The sequence below is a fragment of the Larus michahellis genome, chromosome Z (genome assembly GCF_964199755.1).
Source record: "Larus michahellis chromosome Z, bLarMic1.1, whole genome shotgun sequence".
Lineage (NCBI taxonomy): Eukaryota > Metazoa > Chordata > Aves > Charadriiformes > Laridae > Larus > Larus michahellis.
In genome coordinates, this window is record NC_133930.1 from 12695081 (window position 1) to 12713791 (window position 18711).

Below are 18711 nucleotides of genomic sequence, written 5' to 3' on the forward strand. Positions count from 1 at the left end.
GACCTTCTGTGTCCACTTCTGACCAAGACAACTCTACTACCCCACCAGGCCAGAGTTCTGCCATCCTGCAAATGCCAACAAAAGGCATTTGTCACAAGTTACCTTTACCATAAACCAAGAATAAGAACCTGAGACCACAAGAAGAAGAGTTTTGCCCCTCCCACCCCCCAATCACTAAATTCATCCTGGAAGAGCGTATTAGTTCTGTACACAGAATGCTCTTTTTAGACTCAAGAGTCCACTAATCCATCTTCTTCCTGTCTCAGAAAATGAATTCCATCCCACATAATTTCTAAATAGTTTAATGCAAAACCTAGCTTTTTTCAAGGGAGCACCAGGCAGCAAACACTGCATATGAAGGTTCCAGCTAAAGATTGGAATAAAGGTGGGACAGAACTAATCCATCACAAGACATCTAGAGCAAAAAGCATTCTACTACCTCCTGAATAAGTCATGCTTCCATGCTTTGAGCATGAAAGGAAAAAGTTTTAACTAGAGCAAGAGATCAGGAGGACAAGTTGGCCATAAGTACCTTTACAAAGTACATGTTTGCATTCCAATATGGTGTACATCAATAGCTGAACGTTTTCACTAGTGAACACAGACTTAAATCAAAGCCCAGCAGCCAGAGTACAGTCACTGATCTTCAGGAGATGTGGGTGAGGCAGAGGCACACCTTGTGTGACAAGGTGACCCGGCATTTCAGAGCTGGAGCAAAAGCTATTGCTGCATGGGACTTCAACTCTGTCGCAGTCTGGTGACATTCTCTTTAGGAAATACCTGAAGTGGCATGATTTTTCAATGTGTGATTTGTACTAGTGCTGTTTTTGTACAGAAGCTAGTAATTTGTAATCTCTAGAAAAAATTAGGAGTTTTTAATTGGTACTCTATGGTGCACTGTGACCATCTCCCAGTCCATGCTCAACACACATTTGGTTTGAGAAATATCCCACTGCAGCGATTTCAAGAAGTTGCTTAGTTTAACATTGTTGAGAACAATGCTCCCCCTTAAAATGGGGCAAGACAAGTACATCACTAAGACCGAAATAAATAGCATTTAATAAACCCCCAAATACTGACATTCACCAGACAGCTTCTAGACCACCTTAGTAACTTCCCATAGCCACCCCACTACACTGCACTGAAATTTCCTCTCTCCTGAGCTGGCAGCACCTCTCCAATAAGTATAACCAGGTCAAAACTGCAGAGCTTCCTCCCTGTAACTGTCTGTAAAAACCCAGCACATAACCAGAAAAGCCTTGTGACTGCAGATTGTCAAATCTTCCATGATTTAAAGGATCATTTGCAAAATATGATCTTAAACACACATTCTGATTTCAGGACAAATACATCAAAGTATATTTTATTGATAACTCTCCAAACAGCCTGCTAGAGAGAAATGACAGTATTTAAAAAAAAAAACCAAACCAAACCCGAACTGTAAAGCTTCTAGCTTGCATTCAGTGTAAAAACTTGGAGGTATAAACAGAAGCCTGGAGCAAAAATATTAAGTACATTTCCAATCCCACAGTGCAGAAAAAGAGTAACAATAGTATTCACTCTACATTAGAAGTGTTCCCATGTTCAGTTCCACATATATGTTTCTCTTCTATATAAACTTCTGGTAACTTATGTACAAATAAATGTCCAACATCTGTTCTTTAATATAAATACATAATCTTCATGACTGAAACATTACAACAGTTTGATTGAAAGTATAGAAAAAATCCATTTAATATTTTTTTCTAATGGCAGTATTTTAAAAAAAGTCTTGAATCCAAGTGACCTTAGAATGATAGGTGTTTCTTCACCATAAAAATGCATTGCTCATTCAACATGCAGAGTAGTATTGCATACTTGAGTCAGTTGAACTACAATAATTAAGTGTGAAGGACAGGTGCTGGACAGCCCATTCTAGCAAGGGCTAGCTGTAAGATCATGTATCACAAAAGAAAGCATAAGTACTAGTGTATTTTTAAATAAAATGCTACAAACTCAAGTATTGTCCTCGCACTACTAAGACTTAAGGCAATCAAGAGTTGGGAAGCTTCAGTTCGGCATAGTTGCATTAAGCTCTCCCCTTATCCCCATTAATACATTTATTTTAACATCGTAAGATTTATTTTTAGAGTGCTGCTGATGAATTTTTGCTATACATTATAAATACAACTCTGTGTGAAATAAGATTAATCAGTAACCTATTTAATATCCCCAATCACACTGAGCTGATCTCATTTAAGCAACAGTTTCTCCACCAGTGAAGTTTTCCAGCGTGGATTTCTAAATTGGTATGAGAAAAAAGAAAAATATTAAATGTCTGTCCTCTCAGTGTAACTGATTTTATGACTTGCATCCATTCTTGGGGTATTCTAGAATTTAACAGTCCAAAATAGATTTGACAGTTAAATAATATTCAGCTTTACAAAGGACAATTATTTGCAGTAAAAATACTTTATGTATAAACACACACACACAGTAGATCAAAGTCAACAGGCGTTTCTTTATGGCTTTTTTCACTGAGGTACTGTTAGAACATCCAGCAACAGGATGCAAGTGTTCATGTGGTATGAACGCCACATTCATAAGCTGTGCCACCAACTCATGACAAGTGGCAACACACTGCAAATCCAGCTTCACTGCAGGATTACAGAAAAAGAGTCTTCCCTTCTCTGTGGAGGGTCTCAGTGCAAGCTACAGAAAGCCTCAAAGGCAACTAGCATAAATGGGGAAAGTCAAGATGAAAGTCTCACTCTATTAAAAAGAGAAAAAGTACTAATGGCAAATCAGAATCTCACAGTCAGACCATTTTTTACAATTAACAGCAAATGTTTGAGACTTAGTATTCCAAGGCAGCAAGGGCGTATAGCACAGCAGCCACACAGTAAGACTTGAAATGTGTAGTTAAGCTCTTGCATCTGATCCTTAAGCTAAGTGCATGCGCAGGCTTTGAGCAGCCAAGCTGCTGCTGCAATACCAGACAAGGTGAAGTGCTGCAAGCCAAAGATGAACGCTGTCAGAAAAGATGAGGCTGACAAGCACACGACTTCAGTGATGCCACAGTAGACAGGAGAACCCTGGTGATCACAAGTTCATTCCTCAGCTGTAAAAAAGTAATTTGGGAACGCACATTTAGTTGCACCTTTCCCTGTTTATTTTACATAAGGGGGAAAGGCGGATGTATTGAGTTCCTAGTCACAGTACTTCTGATCCTAGTACTCTTAGCATAAGGGGAAGCAGTTTTATGTTAAGATAGTGATTGTTGCTGTATGTATTTAGTACTCCACCTTTACACAAGAAAACGCTAGTTTTTTGTTGTTTGTTTTTCTTTTTTAAACAAAGTGGCCATACGGCTACTCCAGCCTACACTTCTGTTTTTATTACACCTATGCTAAAAATGTGCTGCAATAAATACTGTTAAGAGTGAAATGGAAGTTCAAAATATGCTCAGTTAATCAAGGCAACTAATTCTTTGCAACCAAGGTCTTTTTTTTAACCCCACAAAGTCATTGAACAGGCTGCAGATGCTTGAGTGAGTTCCTTATATGAGGATACAGTACAACATTTAAAACTCAGAGCTTAGCCACATACAATTCATACTTTAACTTATATACACTTTATGGCATATCACCTGTTAGATCGACAAATTCATCATCCCTCTTGACCAAGTCATCTTCATCTTCCAAGTCTTTCCAGGTGCTAGTGGGTAAAGCTGGTTTGATAGACTGTCTCTGAAGTAAAGCAAATGGAAACAAGGATGACAAACGGGCAGAATTTCTCAGCAGTGGAACAGAACGTACGTCTCCAGAAATAGCTTGACTATGTTCTTCATCCATTTTCACCTGCAAGCTTTGCACTTCCTCCATCAAGTCCAAAATCTTGGCAGCTGTGGCTATTGTACCACCACCATGAAGCTGGGCTTCAGGAATCCATCGTAAATACCGTTGTGCCCAGACTCTGATCTCAGGGCCATCGATGCGAGGTAACAGGAGACCATGATAGTCAACAGGTTTACTATGCCAGCTATCATAAAATTCCCTGAAGCTATTAGGAGGTTCATCTGAAGAATTTATAAACTTGCTGATTCTTTTACCCAGAATGTTTTTAATGAAATGATCTGTTTCCTCCCTGAAAAATCCTCTCTTCGTGGTAGATTTTGTTGCCGTCAATGGCAAAGAAAGTTGCCGTTGATGCTTTAAGAGGAAAGAAAAGAAAAATATACTGAGTTAAATATTGATGAGACTTTAGAAAACATGAGGAAGAAAAACAAAACTTGTATTCAGAAAATACTTACAAGTGAAATCACTTAGACTATATAGCAAAGCAGCGGCTGTGTTTAAAACTGCTGCTCTTCAACGGCTAACACGCCAAATACTTCACACAGCATACTTAGTATTCCCAGATACCTTCCCTGCACTGTAATTACAGCAATGAAGTAACACTGAATAAAGCATTTTTCTTTGAAAACGGAGAATTCTTTGCATACATTCAAGTATTACAAACTTCCATGTTTAGTTTAAGCTAGCCACACAAATCAAAGAGCACCTGATTTAGAAGTTTTTATCCAGTGGTTCCTCATTGCATCCCACTACCTAAGAATTCCCTGATGAGTGCTATAGATCATACTGACAGTGTCTCACTGAGAATGCTTTGTACAGAACAGAGTTTAATCAACAGGGATGTTGCAATCGAGAAGGGCTACTCCAGACAAATTTTTCTTACTGAATTTGTGCTACTTTCCAGTAATAAGGTGGTGCATCCTCCATACCACAGACAGTTTTTGTTGCAGTTGGTCACTCTTCCTCCCCCCACCCTCCAAGTGCATGCACATGCTCCAATTAGACAAAATTAGGGAGGCAATAAAAAACCTGCTATATATTTCAGTTAGGTACTCCATGGAACAAGAAAATAAACTCACATCAAACACGCCAGTGCAACTCACCTGGCTGTTAAGTCCCATGAGTTATCACTACATTTGCAAAAACCCCTAAGTTTACGGCTATGCACAGTAAGAGTAAAAAAGTGATTTACAACTGAGGTGGGTGCACACTGCATTCTTAAGACCCAGGAGAGTCTGAGGTGTACATGTATTTTGTCAATTAAAAAACTTTGCACCAATACTTCCACTGTAAGCAGATTTGAAGTATGAGCTGTGCTAAATATTTTTATCATTAAAAAAAAAGTAGTTAAGCAGCACATATCTTACTTTGAATCGTGTAGTTTTCCGTTGACTTTTATCTGGTTTTGGCTTCTCTGCATAAAGAGGGTTGTTCAGGAAAGCCTGAGCCTTGGGGTCAAACTGCACAGACCAGTCCCACACAGTAAGAAACCTGAAAGGACCGCTTTGTGTCTTGAGGCTTTCACCACTCTGCCAAAACAAACAGGTCACAATTAATACTGCTAGAAAGGAATTCTAACCAAGTCAAGGGGAAATTAAGAAACTGGCTTTTCACAGAAGAGGCCACAGACTTGCAACACCACTCATGATTTCTATGTATTCAATAGCTGAATAACATTATTAGATGCAAGTGAGAACAGACACAAAGGCTATCTATATATTATTCTCTGTAATTTCAGGCAGTATTTAATTTTAACAGTGCAATTAGACTGCACCAAGAATGCCTTTCCCAGTTGAAAATAAGATTATTTAATCTGAGGAAAAAAGAAAGTTTTCAACATGGGGCAGGAAATAGACACTTGAAGTTGTCAAACACAGGGGGGCGTGTTAGGATTGCAGAATAAACCTCTCCAAACTCCAAAGGTTAACCGTAGTTATGCAGTGCTACCAGTTTAACTTTTATGATCAATGCTTTATTTATATGCAAGACAGTGATCTTCACAATATTTTTTTTTTTAAGTCTCTGTGCAGCCTTGCAGAGGATACTCCCATTGCTTCCAGCTTCTTAGGCTAGAGAAAAGCATGAACCAAATATAAAGCAACATTAATGAAATGTTGATTTTGGAATACAATACTGTACAAGAATTTTGTAGATAACTTATTCTGCAGGACAGCGTGATAATCCTCTTAGGTTAAGGAGGTCCGTTTTCATTGAAGAGCAATAAACATGAACCTATAGTCACACATTATAAGTAATACATTCCTGAGTTATTTTCTTTTTGTCATCATAAACTCCTAAATCCTAAACTTGGCTCCTTACACCCAAGGTCGTACTCATTCACCCTTCAAGGCACCACCCCTTCAATTAACTATGGAAAAACATGCTACTAGGGAATTTTTTTTTTTTTCAGTCTTTCCTGCTTGTTGGTCAAACCTGTTCTCCAACACAGTGCACCCACAAAATATAATACCCTTACCGTATTAGTGTCTTTTTGATGTTGTGAGTTGAAGAAGAAAGTGCTAAAAATAGGCACGTAGAGGCTGTCTGACAAGACAGTTAAGTAAGTTTCTGTGAACTCAAATGCTGGAGGATACTGCTGTACCAACTGCCAAACACAATTTAGCAGGAGTAGAAAAACAGGAGCCTAAGTAAAGAAAACATTACATTGGTTTCAGAAAAAAAATATATTCTACAATACACACTATTTTATACAATTTAGTGTCTCCGAATACAAATCTTAAGGAAAGCAACCTGGTTAGCTACAGAACTGCTGCACCTAACTTCATCTGAACTCTGAAGAAGTATCATCTGAGCTACTTTTGGCCAATCGTTGACAAAAGAGACTAACACTTTCTAACCTGAATTTGCACATATTAACTTGCTATGAAGTTGCTGCTACACAGCATTTTAAAGTTGGCAAAGCAAAACTAGTTTATAGCAATTCTTGATCAGTCAGTTAACATGTATGATTTCCATTCTGCATAGTAGTCTTATCTTTTCCCAAAATATAAACAAAAATGGAGAGATGAGACTACAGCATTTAGCAAGACAGTATAAACTCTAGACGTGACAAGAAGAGGCAATTTTGAGCGATGTGGTCTAGTGGGAGGTGTCCCTGCCCATGGCAGGGGGGTTGGAACTAGATGAGCTTTAAGGTCCCTTCTAACCTGAACCATTCTATGATTCTGTGATTCACTTGAGTTATTTAACACAGCTTAAATGGACATAAGGTACACATTTTTCAAAAGTCTCCAAGACTGAATGCGAAGTTTTGCACTTGTTCCCTTTAGTTATAAAGACATTGCTGAACTCTAAACAGCAAAAACAGTGATGCTGCACAAAACATCAGCCCATAAAACAAAACATAAAATTAAAGATCCTCAGAGTAATTGGAACTTCTAGACTGACTTTTAAATGCCTCCTTTTGCTGAGTAAACTGTAAATAGTAAGGAAAAGTAATAAAAATCATACCTCTTCTTTGTCACTTTTATGTAAGTGGTTACAACGATCCAAAAAGGGATGTCCTCCAATTACCCACTCCTTCTGAATAAGGCTCTGAAACCCTGACTTTGTTCTGCTGTATGGATCCATCATCACTTGAACCAGAGTAGAGATTACGCAGCACAGATCAGTAGCACTCTCTTCTACAGAAGAGAACAGAAATGACATTGTCTACTAAGCCATTCCTAAAACTTTGGGTAAGAAAGCAAAGTATTGCTAGCTTCACATAAATAAAACTGTCTTTCAAGATCAGAGAAGCACACAATTTCTTGCAAATGCTATACCATCAGAAAGAAGTTAATCCATGTTTCCAATACTTCCCTTTGTAAGGTTTCTTGTACACTTATACTAGGATAATACCTTGACAATAAAACCTGCAAAACCCAAGCTTTTACTACTGTAACTCTGACGCCTATGCCTTTCAGTCTCCTGCAATGCACATACTGCCCCTCCAGCCCTATGCTACCAGGCCAGCTATCTGACCTTACCCTTCCTACCCTGCATGCATCTTTTCACAAGGTGTGAAATTGCCTCCTCATGCAGCATGCATTCTTCACCCTATAGGTGCCTTCTGGAAACATCTCTTCCCCATGCTAGATTTCTCCAATGGCAGTGTGTGGAAAAAACCCAAGTAAATTACTAATCCAAAAATAGCTTAATGTTAATAACAAACTGTTCAAGATGTGTACAATAAGCATATTCTGTCAGGTATTTTTAATAAAGAGATTACATAGTATTCAATGTGTATCCAGAACATAAAAACATCCTTTTAGAAACTTTTCATGCTCCATGTAGGTGTGTTCCCTGGCCCCCTTAAAGAACAGCAAAAGGTCTAGTATACCTTTAAAAAAAATAAGTTAGGAAACAGGAATGCATAAACAAGAGGTACTCTCCTGACAATTTATTAGCAGCTTTCTCATTCACACCATATTTCTCTTAGTCTGGAACTATGCTTACTATGTTTGGTTTTTTTCACTACAGGAAGCATTTCCAGGATTGTGATAGATTTAGGTGTCTGTTACTTTGAGTACTCTATGAATTTTTACCAGCCTCTACCATAATTATAAACATACAGCTTAAGCTACATCTAAATAAATTAAAAAGAAATTTAAAAAATATATAGGATAATCTCTTTAATTCTTACCTATAAGGAGAATATTTGTATGCTGTCTTTCCAGACACTCAGCAACTTCTATTGCTTTCTTCAAGACTCGCCTGTTGTGGTACAGAAAAAGATAAGTGAACATTTTCATAGCATTTTTACAATTAAGTTTCCACATTAGTTTCCCCTAAAAGGGGTTAGAATGTCATACTACTGAAACTTGACTAGTCCTTCAAAACAATAAAAGCCATGCTCAATTGTGTAAATGAAGAACTGTTTCGCCTCAACAGTAAGATTTCAAGAGGTATCTTTATTTGGCCATTGGTCATGCATTGCCAGTTGTTATCTTCGTAAATTTGTAACACAATACTTTATTCTGGATCAATAGCAGCCATCACACAAACACACACTAAAGTATTATAGTTGCTAAGAGCCAGATCTTTATCCTAGAAAGAGTCAACATCACCACACTTATGTTCTAATACACTACATTTCTCCCATAATCTGGTTTTAAGAGGCAGAGGTAAGGATCAGCAATCAGATCTTGTAAACACGCAGAAAAAATTTTTGAGGTAATCATTACACAAGGAAGACTGAGTGGAATTAAAGATCACATAAAACCAACGTAACATTGTTGGTTCTTACACCTAACTCTTCATAAAGTTGGTGATTTTCAGCAAAAGTTTGCACACGAATTAGGATTCTTGCATCTGCTTAGATCACTAATAGATGCTGGCAGCTTATTTGGTAAGTGTGGAATTCTCAGATTGTTTGTTCAAGTACCTAGAATAGCTGAGAAGGCATTCCTACTAACTGCAAGAGCCAAGAACAGGCTGATCCAGGAAGCAACTGGATCGAAGTATGGAAGTGACCAGACTCAAAACATAAGGACAGGAACTTGGGCTGCCGTTCACTTTAAACTATGTGTGATCTTGGTTATGTCAATGCATTTCTCAACATATGATCTTTACTATAACCTCTCATTCAACATACATTTAAAGTCTGGATTAAGGAATGAATAATTATCAATATTTATTGATTGTTATTAAGACTAATAAGAACTCAGGCTGACTGCAGAAGCACTTCACGGTAACAAGCAGATCACAGAATAAATTGGCAGACAATAGAGCTAGCACAAAGTAACACTGAAAACAAATGAAACCCCTCAACACTCCACTACAACAAGCCTTAAGTTAGCCAACACCATTCCAATGCTTACTCACTGTGGACTGCTGAGAGAAGGAAAAAGAACTTGAGGAACAATCAGGAGAGGAAGGGGACAAAACTGAGAACAACTGTCATTTTATAAATCTTTGGTGGGCTAACATCTTGAATACTGCAGTTCATCCCGTCCTAAAGGATATTACAGAAGTAGAGAGTACAGAGAAGAATGGCAAGGCTAGTCAGAGACATGGAATAGGTTTCATGCAAGAGACAAATAGGATTCTTCTACAAGCTTGCACTGTAAAAATACTGTCTCAAGTTGTAGAAACAGGATACAGAAATGGGACCATAAGTCTGTCTTAATTTTCTTTCATATTGGAGGTGAAGAATGTCATCGTATTTCAAGAAACTAGCGAGAAAACCCACTACAAATGCGTTTAACAACAATTTGAAACCCGGAAAGTTACAGATATAGCAAACCTGATTATCTCTAGCCAGTTTGTGCTCTCCAGTAATGAAAACCATTTCACATCAGTTGCCCAGAAGTCTGTACTGTTATCTGCAAAAACACCAGAACGAAAAATTGGTTTGCTCACATATATGTAGTGCTAATTAACAGCCATCCATTGTATTATTCTTCAGTTATGAACTTTATAAAACAACCAATACTAAGGAGTCATTAAATTCCAGTCACTGTTAAAGTCAATACCCTATAACTAAATGAGGAAGTGAAGCAGTCCTACCAGCACCAGTGAAGTTTTATAGCACCGTAGGCTTTTAGAAAACGTATGATGTAGGTTCATAGCAACCAAACAAAGTAAACAAATCTGTTGACAAAATGGGAAAGGAAAGGAAAAGAAATTTAAGCAGAGGCGATGGTTCTTCCAAGTTCCAGTTGCCTTGACTCTAAAGCATGATCTATATAAAGCTTAACATAATGAGGCTGGATTTTGAAATTCATTACCATTAGAGCCAGAAACACAAATGGGTTTTACAAGGAGGTTACACAAATTTATGGAATGTGAGACTACCTGAAAAAGGTTTTCAACAGTTTTCACTGCAACTGAAGAGGCATTAAAAGACATCAAAAAGGGAATAGCTAAGATAAACAAGTACAATACCACAAAGTCATTAAACGCTTACAAATTTCACTAGAATTTTTGTGGCTTTTTAAACACAAACGAAATCTCTATTGCTTTTATTTCTATCAAAGCCAGTATTCAGCAACTGGAAAGCTCTCACACTCTGATATTGTCAATTAAAACCAGAATAGATTACCTTTCCTGCATAAGATACAAACCTTGAAGCCCAGGTTCTACTATTGAGAAACAGCTGAGAGATACCACACGCTTCCCTCCTTCCCTACCCTGCCCCAACAGCTTCAATTCTGCATGTTTCTGTGTAACTTCTTTTCATAGAATTGTAGAGTAGTTTGGGTTGAAAGGAACCTTTAAAGGTCATCTGGTCCAACCTCTTGCAATGAGCAGGGACATCTTCAACTAGACACGGTTGCTCAGAGCCCCCTCCAACCTGACCTGGAATGTTTCCAGGGATTGGGCATTTACCACCTCTCTGGGCAACCTGTGCCCGTGTTTCACCACGCTCTTTCAAAGTCATTAACCCCCATCCTATCGCTACAGGCCCTGCTAAAAGGTTTGTTCCCATCTTTCCTGTAGGCCCCCTTTGGGTACTGGAAGGCCACTGTAAGGTCTCCCTGGAACCTTTTCTTCTCCAGGCTGAATACACTAGCTCTCTCAGCCTGTCCTCCTAGGAGAGGTGCTCCAGCCATCTGATCATCTTTGTGGCCCATCTCTGGACCCACTCCAATAGGGCCTTCCTGCCCCACATCCCTACATCACCCTGGACTGTCCCTATACCCTTTTCCAGGACACTTGTCCCTGCATTTCCTTCTTTCCCTTTAGGTTGACCAGCAGGTCTCAACTCAGCCATGCTGGTCTCTTGCCTTCCTTTCCTGATTTCTTACACCCGGGGATCGAGAGGTCTTGGTCTCTATGGGAAGTGTCCTTACAGATCTTCCAGCTCTGTTCTGCTCCCTTGTCCCCTGAGTGCAGTTTCAAAGGGGATCCCCATAACTAACAGCTGGAATTTTGCTTTCCTAAAATTCAGTCCAATCAAATTACATAAATCAAATTAACTAGGCACATACAGAACAAAAATAATGGTTAATGTGTTCAGACTTTGAAAAATAGTAGTAACGTAGTCAATTCCTGCAAGATCTTAATACTTCCACAAAAAGTTACCTGACTGATTTTCTCAGACTGCTAATGCATAGTGCTATATTAAGAAACACTTACTGGAACACAATTTTAACATATTCACTTTTACTTCAAGTAATATAAGACAATGATACAATTATACCATTGAAATATGCAGTATTTCCTGAGATATTTTAAATGACTTAAATTCAAGCTTTGGCCTTTTTCCTATAGGATTGTAAATTACCAGAAATTACATTCAAATGTATGTAATTATTTTTAGCTCCTAAGATTCACTGTGGATTTGACAGTGTATTCCGGGCAAAATCCTCAATGTGAAACTCTGGCAAATACTTCATGTATCTTGGACTTCTCTTTGCAGCGTACTTGATATCTTTACTAGACCATTCATACTATATTGCAATCAATATCAACTTCCCAGCTAAATTCCATGGACCATACCAATAGGACTTGTATACTGTCTGTAGGCTATGCTGCAAATACATGGTTCCTCAATGCTGATCAGTTATGTCCAACATCAATAGCTATGGCTCCAGTGTTCAGCATACCACCAGACAGAGATTATTGCAACATTTACCCTCGTTATCTTGTAGAAGAGCCACTGTCCAAAATGGCCCAATGGCACATTGCACAGTTGCAAGGTGATGCAGAGCATTTTTCATGACAAGAGGTGAGGTCAAATACTGTTTCATGACAGCAAAATAGTTAAAGAGTCCCAGAAAAAAGTCTGAAAGTCTAGATTATACTTTCACATGGCTCACATTTTTATTCCTTTCAAGTGGACTTACTATTTACAGGAGTCATGTTTAGGCCTACAGCCAGAGACAGAATTTTAAGCATGCTCACACTTCATACATTTTGAGATGTGATTAGTTTGTCACAAAAGCTACGGCAAAAATTAATTGCTTTTAGTCTCAACTCTTGACATAGCACAAAGGATTAAAAGGTTAACACTTAACATTCAATTTCAATGGACCACAGAAGACTGAAAAATTTCTAGTGTATTCCAACTAACATTTAAAGTCTATAGTCACCCTCTTCAAAAGTCATTTTCAGATACCGTTGACTGCTTAGCAAGAGGTAGTAAGTCTAGGAACTACAAATCTCCATTAACAGGCCAGTCATAAGCAGTCTTCAGTTACATATTTAAAAGTCTGCTCTTAACCACTGTCAAAAGCAAGACACCAACCAAGATTAAGGACTGCATTCATGGGACATAAACCAGCATTGTTACGCTTGGCATCTCAGTCACTTCAAAGACAAGAGGCTACTTTAAAGTTTGACTTACCTATCAAAAACAGCTGTTTAAATCTTGTGTATGCAGTCTGGATATCTTGCAGAGATGGAAGGCTGCTTGACAAGTCATCCGTCTTCAGGAGTTCATAGGGAGCTTTGCTAATTGTCTTATAGATTCTAAATCAAATCATCAAGAGATTAAAGCCTTCTGCTTCACAAGTCAAATAATGCACTAACTATTATCACTGAAGACAAAGTTAATAAGCATGGTTTGGGAAACAGCTGTAAGACCAAAAGATATACATTCTGGAAAGCTAATGGCCTCCATGCATTTTTAAGGACTGGCTGGAAGCTTGCCTACAAGCTTATGAAAAGCTTTGCTGCTCTTAACTGTTATACCAATAAAATGATATCCATGCATATTTGTGCAGTTATGAATATTACAAGCATTAGTTGATTTTTACTACTGCTTCTTTAGTATTGTCTTCACTGGACACGCCAAAATTCCTTCACTAGCAGGCTATTTAGAGGTGAATCCAGAAAGAAGAGATGGATAGAAATACCCAAACGTCCCAGCAGACACAATTTTTCTTGACTTTTACCAACCAAATTACATTCTGATACCTAGCTGCCAGGTCTGCTAATGAAACACATGAGTAAAAGAAAGAAGAAACAACTTGGACTCAAACAAGACACTATACCTGCCTTGTACTTCCCTACATATCTGCTGATTTTTTTCCCCTAGAGGTAACAAAAAAAAAACCAAGACAGATGAAGTTTTGGCTTGGACCCAGAACACCCCCTCAGATGAATATCAGCTTAGTAAATACCTCTGTTGTCATGCTGACTTTTTATTGTCAAGATTTGGGAAAAACTGCTCTAGCTCATGTTTCAGAGCTGAAGCCTTGCGGGCGCTTGCCCATACAGGACAGAGTACTTTGTTTCCTGTAAGTTGTAGAATAGAAGCCTGCTTTAAGTGAGGAGTCCACATCAAAAAGGCAGGTTACTAGACCTACCAGAAGAGGCATCAGATAAGAGAATTGAAGGAAAGCAATTATTTGTCAGTTACAATACTTCTTCCAAACTGAAGTAAACAATTTGCACTAGAAGATTTGGCTCTAAACAGCTTTTTCAATAAAACAAGCTGTTAGTTGTAAAGATCTGCCGGTTGCTTGAGTTCAGACTACTGTTACAATGGCATATTAACATACCCTTATGGACAGTTTGTAGATGTATTTTTAAGTATTACTGGTTAACAACCAGTACTCTATAGCAAAGAAAAAAAACACCAATACCGCCCCAAGTTCAGGTGGCCCCAGACACAGCATGAATTGTTACAGCTTACTGCTAGTTTCACTTACTTTTACATTATGAAACAGCATTAAAAAGAGTTCTAAGTCATGTAAAGTTTGCCATTTCAGGAGAGAAACACTGGAGAATCCACAGGAAGGTTCAGAAGCCCTTCCCATGCACGTATAACTAATTTTAAAAACAAAAGGGGTTTTAAGAGCCTAATCAAGCTATTTTCTGTTAGTTCTGTGTGATTAATAGGTTCGCCATCTACAGGTTCTCCATCACTAGTGGGGAAGTGGTACAAGCTGTACACATGAGCCTGATCTAATAGCTTGCTGCTAAGAGAGAAGTTCTCTCCAGGACAAGCAACAGGTTAAAAAAAGCAAGGAAAAAAAAAGAAAAAGAGCTACAAGTCATTGTAATCAGTCTCAGCCAGGCAGCTGTGCTCTTCCTCTTAAGTTAACCTCACATTTTTCAGACTGCCAAGCTAATTCAGCTCACTACCTCAGCTGAAACAAAGTGCTGTCTGCCATCGCATCTGAAAGTAGCAGAACTGAGCTGCTCGAGTGTCTCAGTCATTTTAGGTCACTTCAGATAAAGTTATTTAAGAACATGAATCCACTTCTGAGAAGACAGCACAGTTCAGAGAGATTTAAAACTCAGCTTGCAAATTCATGTTTAGAGATGGAGTCTAGACTTCTCTTTCTTGAAAACAGAATTGTGCCCATCAGCCAATGATACTCCAACTGTACTTAAGACCTACAGGCTTTGGTACAGCTCTATCTAATAACAAGGCACAGTTTGTGCAGAGATTCACCTGAGATGTATATATATACACTTACGTCTGTAAATAAGCCTTCAGTGATGTTACAGTCCTGCACAATTGACTGATGCTCTTAGGCCAAGGGCTTAAAGCCATTCCACTACAGAAAACTACTTTTAAATCTAGAACTTGTTTCCTGATGTGTGCAAGCTTAAAGACAGAGCATATATGGAAAAAGAGAAGCAAGGTCCATACCAAGCAAAGTGTTGTGGACAGAATAGCTATTACTGACCCATCCAAGAAGGCTTTTTGTGTTTGTGAAGTGCTGTCATCCTGTTCTTTGGGAAATGCAGACATTTTGAGAAGAGCAGCACCATTATGGCAAGACCAACACCAAATCTGCAGAAAGACATTTACCAGGTGATAGAAGTTGGTAAGCTGTCCTGTAGGAAGCAATTGCTTAAGTGACTGAGTGATTACAAGAAACTTCTCTATGCTGTGCTTTATTGAATTTTCAGTATATGCAATGAACCCATTAGTAGAAGCAAACTTCTACATCTGCACCAAAACTATATGCCTCAATAAACTGTGTTATCACTTGCAAGTTTTAAGTTAAGCTTTACAAACGCACAAGGAAATATAAAAAGTCTCAAAGAACAAAATGTCACAAAGAACATTACTTTCTCAATAGATGAAAAAAAAGATTGGTCAAAATGTCTACGGCCAAATTACATTAGAAGATATGCCACAGCAAGATGGCTCTTGTAACTCAAATCTGTATTAGCCATCATTTTTTTTCCACACAGAGACAGTAGTGTTTTTCCTACAGTTCAGCCTTGAGGTAACTCACAACAGATACACTGTCATGCCTTTCTACGTGAGCTATGCATAAAGGGTCATCTAGGCATACGGAATAAGATATTAAACAAGAACTCCACAACTAAATCATATTGTGTAGTTAACAGGCATTGCTTGTAGCAAGTCAGTCCTCAAAGCTTCTTTCTTTCCTTTACACATCATTTCTTGACTCATACCTACTACTTGAAACTCTCAAGCTAATCTTTAAACTTGCTTTGAAACTGGGAGTCAGAATCATTTTTATCAGGAATATTACACAAGTCAAATTAGGAAGTTAAAGTTCTGCTATCAAGTTAAAGTTCTGCTATCTTGGCTATTTACAGTAGCCAAGAGGTGCACCTCTAGAAGGATGCAGAAACCTCACAATCATTAAGAGTGGAAAAAGCGCCCATATTGCCCTTTCACTGCCACCTCAAACTGATTTAATATGGTCAACCTATTCTGACAGTAGCTTCCCAAAATGGATTTGGAAATAATTATAAGACTTCTACAAGGCCTCTGAACAATGCAAGATGCAATTTAATAAAAAAAAGAAAAAAAAACCTTCATTTTCTGTGTAACATCCACTGTAATTTGTCTGGTTGACTATCTGAGAAAAAGTGAACCAAACTATTTTGAACTTCGCTATCTGAAAGGGCAATTTGGGCAGGACAGTACATCACTGTCTTCCCTATGGACTCATTAACTTAAAGGCATGAAGTAAATATGGTTTTCCTTGGCAAACTTAATAGTCATGCACCAACTAAGGTAAAGCCTCATAAGTGAGGTTACTTTGCTCCCTGTTTAGATCTACTCTGTCTTACTGGTTCTTAAAACTGGTAAGAGGAAGAATGCCAAATCCAGCCTGCTACAGGGCACAAACAGTACCTTTAACTTCATTTTCTGTTGAGACTGGTAGAACTAGTTTTCCAGCAAGGCTATTTAGCTTTGTAAAAATGCTGCATCATCACAGCCATACTACTTACCAGCACCCAAGCAAGGCAACTAAAAGTATTCTATTACATCTGCACGTTTATGGTCTTCAATTCAATATCCAAATAGCACTTCAAGCCCTACATCCTGCCCAGCTAGATAGGATTCAGTACTCAGCCTCATGAAAAACAGGCTGGTGGATAGACAGACTAATGGTATACGAAGACTACAGGACATTAAACACTTGATACAAATAAATGGGGGCTGTGAACGCACATTTTGCTTTACACTTTTTAAGGGGAATACAGAATACTTTGAGCACCTCTCCTTCCAGCATCTATTTCTCCTTCTATAGATAACTAGGTGCAAGGAGCTGTTGAAAACAAGTTCTAAAAATCACATGCAGTAACATCTGAAGTGTTCATTGAAATTATGCCTTCTCAATAAGATTTCTTACCCTTAATCAAGCATATATACTTACAGGAATGCCTCTGCCTTCATACTTCAAGATACTCTCTTCAGAAACGCATATGGGAACAACAAAATACAAAGGCAGCCTAAGATAACAGAAAAAGAGTTTCTTGCACTTAAATAAAATACTGAACAAAGAACAATCTCCAAGCTCCTTTTAATGATGGTGAGCATTCTAGCCACATGCTAATTTTATTTTCACTCTTAAAGCTACAATAATCTTTCCTACTAGATAATTATATTGTCCTCAACACCTTCCCTTTATTTTCAACTCGATAAAGTGTTTTCTTCCAATGTTGAGACGTTCATTATTTTCACTGCCTTTCCACTCTGCCTTTACAAGGCTGCAATTAAGTCCTACATTTAATTGTAACATCTAAGACTGACTGTTACAACCGCCTTGGTTCTCTCACTTTTTGTTGTTTCAAAAGATAACCCTTGTACTATTAGATAACTAGTTCTATTTCCATGTCTTGTAAGCCGTTTGCATCACAATTCAAGGATATAATTTAATATATCATGAATTTCCAGTATCAGCCAACGCTATTTATGTTCAAGGCCCACAGAAGGAAAGGTAAGTACTTAAGCTCAGCTTGGGTCTCTCAAGACAGAGTTCTAGAATAAGTAGTTAAGACTTCTCTAAGTACATCAGGGGTAAAGGCAAGACTAAGGAAGATGCAGGCCCTCTCAGGAAGGAGACAGGAGACCTGGTCACCCAGGATGTGGAGAAGGCTGAGGTGCCAAACGACTTTTCCACCTCAGTCTTCACTGGCAAGGGCTCCAACCACACCGCACGTTGCAGGATGCAATGGCATGGTCTATGAGAATAAAGTACAGTCCACTGTAGAAGATCAGGTTCGGGACCATCTGAGGAACCTGAAGGTGCATAAGTCCACGGGACCGTATGAAATCTATCCACGGGTCCTGAGGGAACTGGCAGATGAAGTCACCAAGCCACTTTCCATTATATTTGAAAAGTCGTGGCAGTCTGGTGAAGTTCCCGCTGACGGGAGACAGGGAAACATAATCCCAATTTTCAAAGAGGGAAAAAAGAATGACCCAGGGAACTACAGACCAGTCAGTCTCACCTCTGTGCCTGGCAAGATCATGGAGCAGATCCTCCTGAAAACTCTGCTAAGGCACATGGAAAATAAGGAGGCGATTGGTGACAGCCAACATGGCTTCATCAAAGGCAAATCATGCCTGACAAAGTTGGTGGCCTTCTATGATGTTGCCACAGCATTGGTAGATAAGGGGAGAGCAACTGACATCATCTACCTGGACTTACGCAAAGTGTTTGACACTGTCCCACATGACATCCTGGTCTCTAAATTGGAA

The 18711-nt window shown here is 38.6% G+C and overlaps 1 protein-coding gene across 2 annotated transcripts in view; it reads right to left on the reverse strand.

Moving 5' to 3' along the window:
• Positions 1 to 1347: 1347 nt before the first annotated feature.
• Positions 1348 to 18711, reverse strand: part of MTMR12 (myotubularin related protein 12) — a 38152-nt gene continuing 20788 nt past the window's right edge. Inside the window, exons 8-17 of one of the 2 annotated variants that reach the window (XM_074570230.1) lie at positions 17384 to 17459; positions 15425 to 15531; positions 13129 to 13253; positions 10084 to 10162; positions 8482 to 8552; positions 7308 to 7480; positions 6313 to 6480; positions 5204 to 5365; positions 3629 to 4190; positions 1348 to 3100 (exon numbers count right to left, since the gene is read on the reverse strand). In XM_074570230.1, the coding sequence (XP_074426331.1) occupies positions 3090 to 3100; positions 3629 to 4190; positions 5204 to 5365; positions 6313 to 6480; positions 7308 to 7480; positions 8482 to 8552; positions 10084 to 10162; positions 13129 to 13253; positions 15425 to 15531; positions 17384 to 17459 (1534 nt within the window). In that variant the 3' untranslated portion in view covers positions 1348 to 3089. Of the gene's footprint in view, positions 4191 to 5203; positions 5366 to 6312; positions 6481 to 7307; positions 7481 to 8481; positions 8553 to 10083; positions 10163 to 13128; positions 13254 to 15424; positions 15532 to 17383; positions 17460 to 18711 lie in introns of both variants that reach the window. The other variant, XM_074570228.1, reaches the window with a different exon arrangement.